General features: G+C 38.6%; 1 protein-coding gene across 4 annotated transcripts in view; it reads left to right on the forward strand.

Annotated features, from left to right (window-relative positions):
* The window catches only part of RB1 (RB transcriptional corepressor 1), an 83,173-nt gene that overhangs the window by 63,501 nt on the left and 3,516 nt on the right, over nucleotides 1-16,156 (forward strand). For 2 of the 4 annotated variants that reach the window (XM_052786128.1, XM_052786131.1), the window contains 8 exons: nucleotides 10,818-10,936; nucleotides 11,372-11,517; nucleotides 12,228-12,373; nucleotides 12,945-13,049; nucleotides 14,135-14,248; nucleotides 14,339-14,505; nucleotides 15,401-15,431; nucleotides 15,773-15,915. In XM_052786128.1, the coding sequence (XP_052642088.1) occupies nucleotides 10,818-10,936; nucleotides 11,372-11,517; nucleotides 12,228-12,373; nucleotides 12,945-13,049; nucleotides 14,135-14,248; nucleotides 14,339-14,505; nucleotides 15,401-15,431; nucleotides 15,773-15,915 (971 nt within the window). The other 2 variants (XM_052786130.1, XM_052786132.1) reach the window with 2 other exon arrangements.

Raw genomic sequence — 16,156 nt, forward strand, 5'->3', positions numbered from 1 at the left:
TGCCCTCATGGGTCTTGCAAGGAGCCTCCAAACCCAGTTCTGGCTTCAGGTTCCAGAATTGGGTGGGCAAAGGGGCTGAAGGTGGGATGCTGAGTATGGGTCCTTGGTGTGGGTGTAGCACAAGACCTTCCCATAGGGAGGGAGAGAGGTTTTTGCATCGATGCTACTCAAAAGTGAAGTGAGGGATCTGGTATGTGGTACTTCAGAAAAAAAAAACAACCCATGATCTTTGTCTTTTTATAACTGTTGATTTTAAAACTTGAAGATGATTGCTTTCCTAGGTCCTGGTGAAGTCGTCCAAATAGAAGCGCTCTGAGTTTTAAACACAAATTTGTGTCGTTTCCCTGGGCGTCAGCAGGATCTAACTTGCTTTTTTTGTACTTCAGCACTCGGGCATTTTTGTCCAAAACCATGTTTTCTCTGAGTCACTTACCTTTGTGCTCTACTCTGGTAGTTTATGTAATTCAGACAGCTAAGGAAAAAAAAAAAGGCTCGGTCCAATTTTTAACAAGGAAGGAAGCTAAAAATGAGAAGGTTGAGTTGACAACAAAAATTTTATGGTGCAGTCACCTGGCTATATTGCAACTCTCTACATATCTGTTATTCGTTAGTCAAATAGTTCAGAATGACAGCGCGCCATTATTTCCATCCGTTCTTTCTCCTATCCCCCAAACTGGCAAGGTGAATTAAAAGAGCTCATTTTATATGAAGTAGGGATCAGCAATTGTCCTCTATGATATCCAGTAATCAGACGTTGTATATTAGGCCATTGTATTTACACAGAAGAGCATTTAGGCTTGACCTTATAGTGTAAACTGGAACCAAAGCGTTTTAAAGCACTATAAATCAGTAATTTCCTGCATCATTTTGCTCTAAATATCTAAGGGGGAAGTGTTCTGCCTTCCAGCATGTTTTTCCAGAGCCTAAGCTAGCCTTCACTGATCCGTCTTCAAGAAAGATTTTTATGCATGGCCATGAGAGAAGGCACTGAATATAACATCTTACATCATTTTCTGAAAAATAATACTGGCCTAATTTGGGGAAATGTTAGCTCGAGCTTCTTGCAGATGTTGCTGAGGTCCAAGTGACCATAGCTGTAGCTATAGTTTACCACAGAGACACAGTCACTTAGATCGTACATAAATTGTTTAGATTTTTTTGCCCCTTTTTAGTGTTTTTGCCCTTTTTTGCTAGCTCAACTACATCTTTTGGTGTTAGAAAAGAATAAAAGCAGATATATTGCATTGTATTAAGGTTTTCTTAGTCTTTTTTAAAGATCCTAGAGTAACTCCATGGGTACCCCACGTGTTTTAGCATAAGATACTTCTGACTCCCATCATTTACTAAGGGATACTCCTGTGTTTGACAATATCAGTTATATTTTTTCCGTCTCAGATCTATGAAAAGCTAATGCTGACATACTAATTTTAGAATTGTTTCTCGTATGGTTAGATGAATTTACAGTTTATAGCGAAGGAAGCCAACTAATGCCGTAGATCAGTGAAATTGCCCTCAAGAGGAGTGGGGGAGAGTGAAGTGATAACCAGAAAAAAGCCAGGATGATAACATCAGCACTTGTTTTAGCAGAAAGCACTGTAATAACTGCCTCAGAACTAGCTGCAAAACTTTGAGAGAAAACAGTAGGAAAAACACTTAGTAAATGTTAAAATACTAGATTTGTAAAATTACTAAAAAGTAAGTGTGAAAAGGGTGTAACGTCAAAAAATATAGATGCCAGTGTCTTCCAAGTTTTTGTTTCAGATCTGTTCAGACAAGTTATTGAAAAGTTTGGGGTGTTTTGAGGGATTCTTATACTTGAGGGGTTCTGTATCACACTGTCAAAATTCAATTATTTATTTTCAGGTTGGGAAGAATGTATTTTTAATGAAGACTAAACAATAGCCCAAGCCTTTTTTTTAATCTTCTCTTGTTAAACTGATTTCCAGTGCACTACTCCTTACCTCTATTATACTGTATTTTGTCTGATTGTTAAATAACTGCTTGTAAGGCAGAAATGTTTAATTGGAGACATCTTAAATTAAATTCTGTCAACGGAGCGCTCAGCAGCTCTGCATATGCTTCTGCTTTGAAAGCTAAGCACAACACAACGACTGCCAGGTTTTGTCTGCCTTGAGCAAATACTAGGTATAGACCGAGGTTACTGAGCTTGAGATATTCTATTATGGTAATCACAGAAGTATGGGCTCAAATTAAGATCAAAACTCTTCTTAAGGGATTGGTTTGTGCCCAAAATGTTGTTAAACTGATAGTTTTGTTACAACTTTAGTTTTTTCTTTCTTCTTTGTCATGTGTAATTTTCTTCAGACCAAAATATTTTCTAAAAGTGGTTGTTAAATCCATTGCATAAAACAGTTTTCATGCTCGTGTTGCTGTATTTTGTTATGAAACATGGCATATTGTTTCTGGAACTCCAATTTCTTTGCCCTGTTTCTTTTAGATTATATAAAGCACATTGCAAGATACTTATAGTCCTTTTTGCTTTTAAATATCATAGAGCAGTCTGCTCGTAATGGTTTCAGGGCACGTACCATCCCCTAGCTAATATTACTTTTTCTAGAGAATTGTTTTTTCTGTACATGCAGCTCGTCCACATCCTCTACAGATTACCCCTTGTATCCTTTTTTGTTCAATTCGTAATTTGTTGACTACTTGGTTTTGTTGGTAAAGGATACTGTCCTGCTCTTACAAAAACTGCTGTCTACAAAGTTTCCTGGCACACTTAACCGCTTTCAGCTGGATTAAGAGAATTGGTGGTGGTACATTGTACCTGAATTTGTCCAGCTAACGAGAAACTGGAAAGAACACGAGACTTGAAACTCAATTACTGGCTTTAACCAAAAATCTTAGAGGCACTTTGTTGTCATGTCTCCACTTGTACTTGGAAAAGTAATTCCTGAACTGCTCTTAATTGTTGTTCTGGCAACCAGAACTGTGTAAGTTAATTAGAAATGAAACCGCTAGAAAGCATGATGTGGTACTGTGAGAATCTGTTTGATTATTACAATAGTAATTACACAAATAAATTCTCCTTACTGAGATAGGCATTTTGTGACCCAAAAGTTCTTCAGAAGAAAGAGTGCTGTTTTGCTCCTGAGTGTAATAATTTTACATATATGGAAATAACTGTAGAAATGTTGTTCTTAACACCGTGCAATGTCAGTTAATGTAATGGTCCTTTAAAGCATCTCTTATCTCTTTCCTGTGCTGAAAAAGTCTTCATACTCTGTAGTGTTCTCACAGTTTAAAGTTGTTGATATAATTCTCAACCTCAAGATTTTTGGTTGCTGACTGATATGTTATCATTTCCGACAGTCAAATGATTCATCTCAAGTGGGTTTTAGTTTGTGTTGTATACGATTTCTTGTGCAGAGAGGGAGGAAAAACTGGTATCAGTTCAGTTTGTCTTTGAGACCTTTTGGCTTTCACCTAAAAGTCTTGAGAAGTAAGGTTTGTCCAAGACTTCGTCATATTGAAGCCTGGTTACACTGGGGAGCTAGGTAATAAACGTGCTAATTACTTCAGACATACAATGTTTCTGTAGCATCACTGCCACTGCAGACCGCAGATCCATCTGGAAGAGGCTCGTAGCAATCGCTTTGGGGAAAAAAAAATGTGGAGGACAAACCTACAATGCTATTTCCTTGGATAATGTTCAGCAAAAAAAACCATAGTAAGGATTATTGTATTCTGTAGTGCTTTGTGGACCTACGTGTGCAGTTGTCTTTTGAAGCAACGTGGATTTTCCACATTCACATTTTGTAGCGGTTGCTTCCACAGCTGAACACTCGGGCTGTATGATAAAGTAGTTGGGTTTGGCTTTCAGTCCTATTGCCTGATAATTTAGTTTGGTGACCGATAATCCATGGGCTACTCTACTGGCTTAATGATAACTCTGTTTTATTATTTTGCTAATAATTCTTTAAACTTTGACTTTGGAGTGTTGGGTTGGTGTTTTCAGAATTACTCTACTAATTCTAAATTTGTTCGTTTGTTTGTTTGTTTTAAATAACAGTAACATTAAAGCCCTTTTTAAAAATGTAAAGTTAAGGTCATTTTCCCCTGTTCATTATTTCTGCTTTTATCATCCTTGACTATTGCAGCTATTTTATTGCCTACTCATTGAAAGTCGTGAGATCTTTTTGCAGTGAGTTTATTTTTCCTGAAACTGAATAATTTTGTGACCATGTTTCCCTGTCATTTGTCAGTGTTAAACAGCAGCAGTCCCAGCAGGGAGCATGAGACTTCACTGATAACCTCTCTCCACTGTGAAAATTGACCATTTATTCATACTTTCGATATCTGTCGTTGACAAAACGCAAACGCTTGCGTTGCCCTGAGGTGATCTGGGATGGGGAGCTGCTCTGAATGTAAAACTGAAGGCCTCCCCTGCCAAACGTGCTTAAGTAAAACAAGGATAAACAAAAACAACAGCAAAACCTCAGTTCCCTGGAGCAGAACTCTAGCTCTGGTGATGGATGAGGGATTGGGGACGGTGGGCAGGAGGGAGGCCGCAGGTAGATGGAGGAGTTTGGGCGGACTACTGGTTTGTACTGGCTTAGAGTATTTGTGTAGTTAAGGCTTTAACGTGCTGAATAGTAACTCCTTAGTTACTCAGCGAGCCTTCCTTTTTTTTTTATAAAAAGCACTGCGAGTTTTGCGAGTCTTGAGCAGAAAAAAACTGCTGAAGGAAGTGGTGCAAGAGCCTACTGCAAGCCGCGTAGTAGCAGTCTTCCCAGGGTCATCCTGAGTAGTTTAAACAAAACAGTTGAATAAAAATGTAGTTCTGCTTGTAGACTGTCTTTCAGAACTCCTTTCAAAGTGATTTTGAAAAAGTTAGTCTCACAGGCTTGGCAAATAGGAGCAGTCCTGATGACCGTGGTTCATTTTTTCTCTTCAATATTCGACTGGGGATTGGTTTGCAGAGCTACAAAGCAATAACTGTGTCAGTAGTTTCCCTATTTGCAGAGTGTTATCATCAGTCTGTGTCATATTTTTGAACATACCAATAGTATTAGTCACTGTCTTAACACAGAAAGAAGGTCTATAATCTTTATGGTTAAAATCTAAAAACTGCAGAAAAAAAATTGAAGTTGCTGGAATCCCTAGGTTGTCTTTAAATTTGTTTCACTTTTTAATTTAGCTTGACTTCGCTGCTGCTGTTTTTAAAAGCAGCTATCACCCCAAATATCTCACTGTGCCTGCCAACTCTTTGTCTTGCTGTGATGTGCTGCTTGAGGTTTGGTTTGGTTTTTTTTTTTTTTCCCCACCTGTCCCCACACCTTTCCATAATTTCTGGGAAGACACGTGTGTGGTGGGCCTCTCAGAAGTTTGATGGCTGTTTTCACATGCATCCTTCTCCATTGCTAGGAAGCATATTTTGATGATGCTGTTGTATCCTGCAGTGAGGTGGCCACATGGACTTTTGCCAAGAGACCCTGTAAAACAGATAATTGGTTAATATAAAACCATCTGGTGAAGAGCAATTTTGGGAGCAGGGGGGGTTGAAAATTGTGGTATTGATTGTTCCGAAATAATTTCTGAATTCTACCAAGATTTGCCAGGTCTCTCCAGAGGCTTTTGAGGAAGACTAGATTATTGCAAAACTGCAAAGAGAATGGATTTGCAGCATTATTTAGAGCAACACAAGTTTAAGATGCATATCCATGCTGTGGTGACCTGGCTTTCTTTCTCTGACTGAAGGGATATGAACTCCTTTTTTACTAGGCCTTCAAGTAACTTTTGATAGGAAATCTCTGTTTCTCCCATTAGAGATGCTTGATTTCATATTAATATGTATGTATATGTATTAACATGTATGTATATATATACATTAATATGTATGTATGTACACTGCCTAAATCGGTTCCACATTTCCACAATGGGTCCTACGTGCCAGAGCAGAGAACAGTTATTCTTTTTTTGGTGCAATAGCTATTTTATGAGAGACTGGAATATGAGGGCACTGAACATGAAAACTCCTAACAGGCTTGAGGCTAGGACACCCGCTTTCAGGTCAGCAGCTCACATGCTTTGTGTCAAGGACTTCAAATAATCAGAGTTTTCATGATTTGTATGTGTATCAGTATGTGCTTGTCACTTCCTCCATAGCTGATGACTTTCTAAGCATCTGTGAGGAGGAAAAACCTCTCAAAATACTGCTCCTAAATGACCAGAACTAATTAACAGTCACTGCTGCTTTTCTGCTTTTTTTCTTCCCCTGCATACTACGCATTTAGATAAAAGGAGATCTTCACAGAGCTTGATGACAGTAAGGTAGGAATAGGACTTGTATTAAACATACATTTGCTCTAAGGAGGTAAAAGTAGATCTGACAGCATTCTTATATGAATTAAACTGTTAACACTGCAGTTGTTAATGTTTTTCTTTATAATTTTGTAAGAACAAGCCCTAATAGGATCATAATTTATATAATAGAACTAATGTTTGAAATTAAAACACAGTCCTTAATCTTACTGTTTTTTCATGGTAAATACTATTTAAATTTAGTCTGTGAAGTATATTTTTTTTCAGCAGGCCTAAATTATTTCACAAATCTGTATACTAATTTTCGTGTGAAGCTTCTGAAAATACAATTGCGAGCAAAAGTCAACTATTTGGATGTGCAATTCTGTCATGGGAAAGAGGAGTGGAAATAGCTCGTGCTGGTCCAGTCCTTGCACTTCCATTCCAGAGCTGTCGATCCTAAATGGGCTTTGTTTTGCCTTGTGAAATCACAGCCACCGTTTAGCATATTATGAAGAAGAACATTTCTTAATGTTCTGTATTGTATTGACTGATTCAATAATTTAGGTGGTGTTGATTATAAAAAAACCCAACCCAAACCAAAAAACCCAAGGGAGCTTGGCATTAAGATATACACTGAGTTTAGTGATAAACACCGCATTGAATTTATTGTGGACAAATAACTAAAACCTGAAGATCGATTAGGAAATTATGATGAAGCATAAAAACATAAAGCAGTAGAAAACAAAGACAAAAGCAGTTTTTAAAATACTGCGAACTGCTAATTAGCACTGCTGAGAGTAAAGCTGCTCAGAGACTTCCTCTGTAGTCAGTGGACTACACCCAAACCCCAGGGTAGCTGTTCTCCATATTTAAAGATTCAGGTCTTTTGTTTAATCTTTTCATGAAACCCAAAGTCCAGTTAAACATTGTTGGGACAGAGCTGATGAAAAGATCAGGAAGCTGGGAAGCACCTGTGTGTCCTGTAGTTTCACCATAGCCAAATAAAGATTAGCCAACAAGAAATTCTGCCCGTTTTGTCCATAAAAGGAGGTTTTAGATTGCGGAAAAATCACTGCAGATGCTTGCGATGGAGGGAGGCATCCTGCAGAGGCTCACTTAATGGAGTCCCGCTTAATTCACGGAGTTCAGTGTTGCAGAGTTATAATTAGCCCCGGGTAGTGTGAGAGGGGACTGAGTCAAATTTCAGTCTTATTTTTCATTCTGATGCCAGTGGCCATTTGACCCTGAGAAATTTTAGGCCTTAATTGCTTTCTCCCTTTTTGCACTAATAAAATGGGCCTTCTCTAGCCATCACAGGGAAGTCTTAAATGAAAAGCAACATTTCACTTAATTAGTAAAATTTATTCTGTGGCTGCATCGAGTAACATTAATCACTTACTGAGCATTAAAGTAAAAACTGCAAAACTCCTTTCATGTGAAAGGAATGCATTGGGGGTGACCTGTGCACCTGAAGTGCTGCTTAAAAGCTTTAAAAAGCAATATAAAATTTGTAAAAGGTAGTGTGAATAATGTTGCTTTAGCAACAAGTTACTGATAAACATTCCTGTTCAATAAAGCTGGACCCAGGGGTTAAAGTTCTTTTGTGACTACTACTTAGAGGACTGGTAATTGTCTGGTTAATCGTATATTTTGCTCATTCAAGCGAGAGGTAGTTTGTTGAATACCAAATAGTGGGACCGAAGCCAAACAGAATTTGCCCTGATAAGCTTGAAAACTCCCTGCAAGCTGCAGAATGTGCTTCAGATTCACTAAATAGAAGTCTTTTTCATGTTTAAATATAAAGACAGGAGGCAAGGTTGTAATTAAACCCATCAGTTTTGCAGGGTGGGGGGTAGATGCATTTGAGAAAACTTGGCTCTGCATATTTCTGCGTTACGGCATACTCATTTTTTTTGCGAGGCACCAGTCTTGTCAGCATAGCACCTTCTTCTCAGTGTCAATTAGTATTTGTGGGAGCCAAAAAAGATGCATTGGACTCACTGCGTCTTGCTATTCCGTCTCGGTAAGTAGATGTTTCTACACAAAGAATATCCTCTTGCTAACTGTGGTCCGTCCAACTGATGGAAAGCAGCAGTAGGTTTCATAAATTCTTGTAGGGTAAAGTTTCACGTGCCAATCAGCTGATTGAGCAGGCTGTTGTCAGTAAATGGGGGACATCTCGTGCTCCCTGTTTTCTGCTCTTCCCTGCTTTGCTCCCAACCTTCGTGGTGTTGCTGCCCTGTCTTTTCTTAACGCTTGTTCTGGCTCTGCTCGTGATTCTCTGCAGAGCTGGCTTAAATCTGGTTTTGCTTTTTCTGGTAACTTTCTGCTGGTTCAATGCATCCAATTGACTTGTGTGGAGGTTGACTGGTTGTCAAGGCTGGCAGGTAGAAGAGGAGGAGTGGAAATGATGCAAAAGTAGGCAGATCCCTTCCACGGATAGCAACCTGCTGTGTCCCCTCGCCTTATCTAATGAAATCACACTCTGTGTAGTGAAAATGGGAGCAGGGTTGCGAGAGGACCTGGAACTGCTGGTCTCAAGTGCTAACTTCAAAAATAGTAACTTTTGCTTCTATTTCTTGACCTCTCATTCCCCTTTATCAACCTCTTTTCCTCCTACTGATGCTTCATTGAAAATATTTTCCCAGTCATTAATAGCTAAAATGTGAAATGAATGAAGCAGGATTCACTCTGAGTCAAGGAATCAAGAGATGTTTCAGCAATGAATTAGTGATTGCTCTGGGAAAGAAACTCGGATTCTTCAGGGCATAGTGAAATGCTGATGGGAATAATAAAAAGGAAGAGACCAAGTGGCCGGAAGAATGAGAAATGGAGAAGGTCATGTCTCTGCATTTCCAGCAAGGGCAGCGCTGGAAGAAACAAGTGAGAAACGTGTTCACTCCTGAGTACAGGGAAGGATGATGCAAACCAGCCCAAGAGCTGATCTGGTTGAGAAATGATGGAGAAATAAGTATGTGGTTATGAGTCAGTAACTGATGATTTTCTGTTATGGATGGAACAGCTCCAGTATTGGCAAAACCATAATTTAAAAATTACGCAATATGAAAAACTGTAAATCTCAAGTCACTCTTGTCTTGGTGCTTTGAATTTTTAGTTGATGCACTTCAGAAGAAAGGTGATCTTTTTTTAGAAATAAGGCTAAATGAGGAAAGTCTTAATGCTAGTTTTAATTCTAGTAAATCTAGTCTAGTTCTACTAGGCCTTTTCTTACTGCCTTAGCCAGGTGACGCAGCTTGCTTTACATGCATGCTGTGCTCCTGTTTGTTATTGTAGCTACAGATTTGTCATCCGTGCCATCATATTAAAATATTAGTAACATGCATTTGTAGGATGAAATAGACCTTGGACAATCAGACGATGCGTTATGTACAAAGTGTTGAGCTGATTGATTTTACTGCTGTCTTTTGGGGGATCATTTGGAGGAAAACGCTGAATGTTTGGTTTTGCCCACTTCATCCTCAGTCTTATGGACACTGCTTTCCCCTGGAGAAGGCAGATATTTGCTAATCCAATGTTCTTCTGTTGCTTCGGGAGTTCTGATGCTGCACTGTTGGAAGGCAACATTGTGCTCAAGGATGAGTTTCCTGTTTAAAGAAAATAAAAAACCAGAAGCCAGCAACCCTGTGTTTTCAAAATTAATTATAAATACGGTGCCAAAATATTTTCCCATGCAGTCTTGCTGTCTCAGCATAATTCTTCTCTGTATGTGACATGCAAGCAACAAAAGTCTGAGATTTTGTTTCTGCCAGACTGCTGTTTATTACCAACATCAGCAGTAGTACTAATGTTGCTTCAGCCAGAACCTTCTCCATTCCGCTTACATCCTCTCTGCATCGCCTCCTACCTCAAGCTCTTAGTAGGTTCAGATTTATTCCAGCTGCCTTGCCTAAAGTACTGATAATTGACCTAAAATCAAAGTGGGTTTTGGTTTTGGGTGTGAGGGCAGAGACTTAATGTGTCCAGAGTGATTATAACTCTTGCCAGAGGTAGTTCTGGAACATGACACTGCAGAGATCGAAGTAGTCCCCAGTGCACTTAGATGAGTTATGACCGTGGTTTGTATATTATAATATGTAAAATACTGGGTGGATGTTGTAGCAGAAATGGATTGACAGGACAGGAACTTTCAGTCACCAACGGGTTTGGGTTTTGTTTGGTTGGTTGGTTTCTTTAAATGTGAGCTTTTATGTATTTTCTTGTATGGTTTGTTCTTCTTTCCAGGAATGGCTATTTAATAGGAAGTAGTAAGAGACTCTAGAATACAGTTATGTCTCAGTACTGGAGTTAGCCTATATCTAACGGACTGCTATTGAAACAGAAAAAGTGTTTGGTGTATTTAATAGTTAAAACTTGTCAGTTAAAGAGTTAAAATGTATTGGGCAAAATATGAGTGTTCTGAAGTATTTCAAAGCGTTAATCTTTTATCTAGGATCATATTTTGGGGGTTGTTTTTAGGGAAGAAGGAACAAAATCCATCCAGTGTAGTTGTCTATTCTCAGTATAATGTATTGTTACTGTCATTTTTCTAGGGGTCACCTCTGTTCGATCTTATCAAGCAGTCAAAAGAACGAGAAGGCCAAACCGATCAGCCTGAGCCCACTTCCACTCTCAACGTGCCTCTCCCACACAACCACACTGCGGCAGACCTGTAAGTGACATGCGTGCTTGAGGTCTAGTAAAATGTTAAATTAATATCGCCCTTAATATTTAAATCCACGTGTATTCTGTTTTCCTACTTGTTAGGCTTGATACTGAGGTTATGATGAACTGTTGTATTAGCTGCTTCTTATTATGTAAATTTAGCTAAACCAAATTCTGAAATATTTTTTTCCAAGCCCTATCAAACTTGTAATTCCAAACTGTTATCTTACTTGCCTAGGAATAAATAAATCCCTTTATCAGGTATTTGATCAATAACTGGAATTTTTTAATTCCTGATACAGGAATAACAGGTTACAGTAGCAGTTGATTTCTTTAATTTCTTCTGATGGGGGAAGAGGGAAGAGTTCCTGCAAGTATTATTCATATAAAATTGTTCCTTTATCCCGTGATGTTAAGTGCTTAATATACATTGAATCTCCAGCTATCTTTCTCCTGTGAGATCTCCTAAGAAGAAAGCATCTGGACCTTCTCTAAGTGCTACTTCCACTCCAGATGCTCAGCCAGGTGTGACCCCCCAAACACAGAAACCACAGAAATCTACCTCCCTCTCTCTGTTCTACAAAAAAGGTTTGTTGCTTCTGTACATGCTGAAATCACAAAGTTACCTCTTGTTATTTATCCTTTTTGGGTTTTGGAGCTCAACATTTCTTAAAAGATGATAATAGAACCTGTAGTAAACACCGTGGAAACCCTCAGCTGCCTCTGGAAGAAACAGTAAAATGGTGCCAGCAGGTTAATGCATGCACTCTACAAACTGCAAGTTTGAACTGAAAACTTATGTACCGATGGTAAGAATGGCCATATGGGCTCAGACGGAGGGTTCTTCTATCATAGCATACTTTTTCTAGCAGTGACCATAAATAGATGTCATGGGAAGCTTAAGAACTGGGCAAGCATATATGGTGCTTCCCCTGAATGATCTCCCAAGCTTTGACTTTCTCCAGCTCGGGGGTTTTCCTGAGCCTTTTGTGATGTGTGTGCTTAGTAACTCTCAGTAGATTCATGTTCCAAATGCTTGTTCAGACTTCTTGAATCGACGTAGGCATATATGCGCAGCGTTGTTTGGTGCGGACTTTCGTGTGTCCAATGCCTGTTGTGTGAAGAATCTTTTCCATTTCTTTTGAACTTGGCTTCTACTACCTTCGTTGGATGGCTTGTAGTTTTTGTAGTGGGAGATGGTGAACGTTTAATTGCTGTCCATCCTCCATCGCGTTCCTTTTATTTTGTATACCCCTATTATTACAATTTCAGTTTATTTTTCTTCTCTGTTTCTGAAGTGTATCTACTGGCCTATCTTCGACTACATACCCTGTTTTTTCGGCTTCTCTCTGAACATCCTGACCTGGAACCCTTGATCTGGACCCTCTTCCAGCACACGCTGCAAAATGAGTATGAGCTGATGAGAGACAGGCACTTGGACCAGGTAACGTTAACAAAAAAGTTTTTAAAAGTTTAAAAAGGCTCTCCAGAACAAAAATTCCTTATACATTCTTTAGCCATTAGAAATTGTAATCTGAGTTTTTATTTCTCTATTGATCACTCAAAGGAGAAATTAATTTAGAGTGAAGTTGATCATCTCAGGTTTTTTAAGTACTGGCAGTTACTTACTATGGGATCTTCAAATACCATTTACAGCTATATTCAAAACAATGAGGACACACTGAATTTTCTAATAATTTGTATAAGAAAATACTGATTTTCTTTGGGAAGACAACATGTGTGGCTGATAAATGTTTTGTTATTCTACCCTAAAATTGCAGCATGTGAAATGAGTTTGAGAAGATATTATCAGCTCCAATTAGTTTACTGTCATACTGAAATGGGGAGAACAGTAGTTGACTTATATTCTGGAAGTTCTTACGAAGTTCAGTTGCATGCTAGTTTACAGAGCATAATCAGTAATAGAAAGCTCATCAGTTGATTTCTTAACTTGAAATGAAGAAGCTGAATTCATTTTCTGCATTTCCAGTTGTCTTGTCTTGTTTCTTTAATAGATCATGATGTGTTCCATGTATGGCATATGCAAAGTAAAGAATGTAGATCTCAGATTTAAAATAATAGTTTCAGCATACAAGGAGCTTCCCAACACAAATCAAGAGGTATGGAAATTCTTTAATGTTATCCCTCCATTAAAATGTTATAAACTAATTATTTCTCTCTTGTCTAAAACAAAAAAAACCCCACCAAACTACACTTGCACGTGCAAAAGTTTTCTGCTTCACTGCATCTGCATTTTGTGGAGGTAAAAACTGTCTCTAATACTAAAAGTCTCTTTAAACATCTCACAGATAGCTTGGTAACTCTCCTCAGAAAGCAAACTTCATTCCACATTTTTACTTAAGCTAAATAATGGTTTATGATTCTATTTTGGAGACTAGATGAAAGATTCGGATCTAGAGCTAACAGCATTTTCAAAAGCAACCCAAGTTCCTTCAACAGTTACCTGACTTCCATGGAGCATTAAGAGAAAAGCAGCAGATAACTTTCTATAGAAGCTTTCAGTAGAAACATGGCTAGATATCAAATGGAGATGTATGGTTAGATATCAAACAGGTGTGTATGTATTAAAGTTGCAGGCTTAATTCTAACATTAAGTAGTTCCTTTCTTTCTAAGGGCCTTACTGTACTTAAATTTTTGCACCAAACAGTAATTAATAGGAAAAAAACCTCACCAAACAGCTAATTGAACGGTAGGCATCCTTTTAGTAGCAGAATTTCTCATTGTGTATTTGTGTGTCTTGGCTAAACTCCAGACTTTTGTCTCCAAGCCTAAAGAACTATTTTATCCACATCGGGTCAGTAATGGCTTTTGTAGCCTTGCAAGGCATGCACAATAGCAAAGCCTTTTTTTTTTTTTTTTGAGAATTGCATGTGTGAAAGCAAATGGAGCTTGAATTTGGAAAATGTTATAGTACTGATGAACTGCTTTTGCACTAGGGAGCTGTGCCAGTTAATTAAGTAGGTACCACTATTGATGCTCATACATGTTTGAGGAAAAAAAAACCCAACAATTTAGAACAGTTCTAAATAGTAGTTACAATGGCTTGTATAGAATACCTGTGCCATCTTAACTCTTATCTAACACGGATTTTTTTGCATGGCTTTGAGTTTGTCAAATGTAAAATTCTCATCCTTTTTTGTTTGTTTGTTTTTAAACTGTCTATGATTTTCTTGCCCTATGTAGACTTTCAAACGTGTTCTTATCAGGGAAGAACAGTATGACTCCATTATAGTCTTCTACAACTTAGTGTTTATGCAGAAGCTGAAAACAAACATTTTGCAGTATGCCTCCAACAGGGTAAGCTGTTAGTTGTGTTCAGTGTTAATTATTTAGTAGAATAGGAATATATAGACAACAGAACTTATGATGATTTTATTATTTTTATAGCCTCCCACTCTGTCACCTATCCCACACATTCCTCGCAGCCCTTACCAGTTTTCCAACTCTCCTCGGCGTGTCCCTGCTGGCAATAACATCTACATTTCGCCCTTGAAGAGCCCATACAAATTCTCCGACGGGTTTCAGTCACCCACAAAGATGACTCCAAGGTCTAGGTAGGTTGTTGGCAAGCAATTCTTTGACTAAATTAAAGGTATTTGGGGGATTTTAGTGGAAGCAAATTAGACAACTGCATAGTCTAGTTTGTCAATAGTCTGCGGTAATTATCTTTTTCTAATTAAAAGTTTGTGTCCTGTATTTGGATTCTTTATTCATCTTTGAGCGCTTTTCTGTTTCAGTTGGGTCAGTGTGCTCAAGGAATTTGGGGTGGGGTTTGTTTTTTTTTCTTTTTTTTAGAATAGTCACATCTAAGAGGGGTTTTCTGACCTAGTTACTTAAATGTTGTTGGCTTTGACTGTGGTTCACCCTCCTGAAAAACAGATGAGCTTTGCACACTTGTTTAAGAGAAGATACTTTTTTGGAACAAAATGGTTGAGAGTAGTTGACTGAGCAGAACCTTTCAAACTGTTGGTCACTAGTTCATAGCAGACGAGGATGACAGCAAATGTGCAAGTCTCCAGTGGGTTTTTCAAACTAGGATCAAGTGAGTCCCATTGCACCTGGCCCACTGTGTACAAAAGTTAAAAATATTACTGTATATTTTAGGTTGAAATCCAACACCTAAATGTACTGATGGAGGGATGATTATCTGGGTACCCAGCACTGAAGCGTCTTCCTGCAGATAAGGGCCGGCCTGTGGGGGCCTCTGATTCTTACAAGCCACAGTTTCTTTTCGATCTGTATGGTACAGTTGATTTGGCGATTCAGCATCCACTGGCCTGAACAGAAACGTGAACGGTCTCAACACAGTAAAGCGTAGTAAGGGTTTGCACTGTTAATGCAGAGAGAGAGGAAGAGACTTTGTTAATGCCTTGTGCTAAGCTGTGCAAATTAGTGGATGCTTCTGTCATTGTAACTTAATCTTAAACACTTCTTTTCTTCATTTGGCAGAATTTTGGTGTCAATTGGTGAATCGTTTGGGGTGAGTTTTAACATTTTTAATGTCTAGTCTTGAATGCATGTAACTTTTGGAGGAATGGGATAGACTGCTAACACCTGTAGAACTGGCCAGGGAGTGTCTCTAATTCTGCAAAGTATTTTATGGAATTTGTAAGCACAAAAATTACAGGGGTGCCCTGTTAACTCCTTTCAAATATCCAGATTTCACTTTTAAAACGTTTTGCATTTTCTTGCTTTGACAGAAGGTAGAGCTCTTAAACTGCAGAGTTCTAGAACTCCTAATTGTTGTAGTGGATAATTGGGAAAGTTTGAGTAGTTTCAGGATTTGTTGGCAGTTCTTTCCCTACTTTCTTGTCATTTCAGACTTCTGAAAAGTTTCAAAAAATAAACCAGATGGTGTGCAACAGTGACTGCCAGCTAAAACGCAGCGCAGAAGTAAGCGCTGCTCCTAAGCCACTGAAGAGGCTGCGCTTTGATATAGAAGGGCAAGATGAAGCAGATGGAAGGTGAGGGATTGTTCGTGGCTTTTTGGTAATCTTACGTGTATTTGGTTCTCGGGGCCTTCCATCCTAACTTCTTCCTGACATCCCAACTTCTGTTAATTTGTGAACTTTAGTAAATATATTAAATGAGAGATGGTAGCATACTACTTCTCAATTAGACACTTTGATGTCCAAAGCAAGGATTTATTCAATGCCTATACATCCCAGCATCCCAGTGTTACCGCTGAGTGCTAAACAGTGCTGT

Source organism: Harpia harpyja, chromosome 4 (genome assembly GCF_026419915.1).
Source record: "Harpia harpyja isolate bHarHar1 chromosome 4, bHarHar1 primary haplotype, whole genome shotgun sequence".
In the NCBI taxonomy this organism is placed as follows: domain Eukaryota; kingdom Metazoa; phylum Chordata; class Aves; order Accipitriformes; family Accipitridae; genus Harpia; species Harpia harpyja.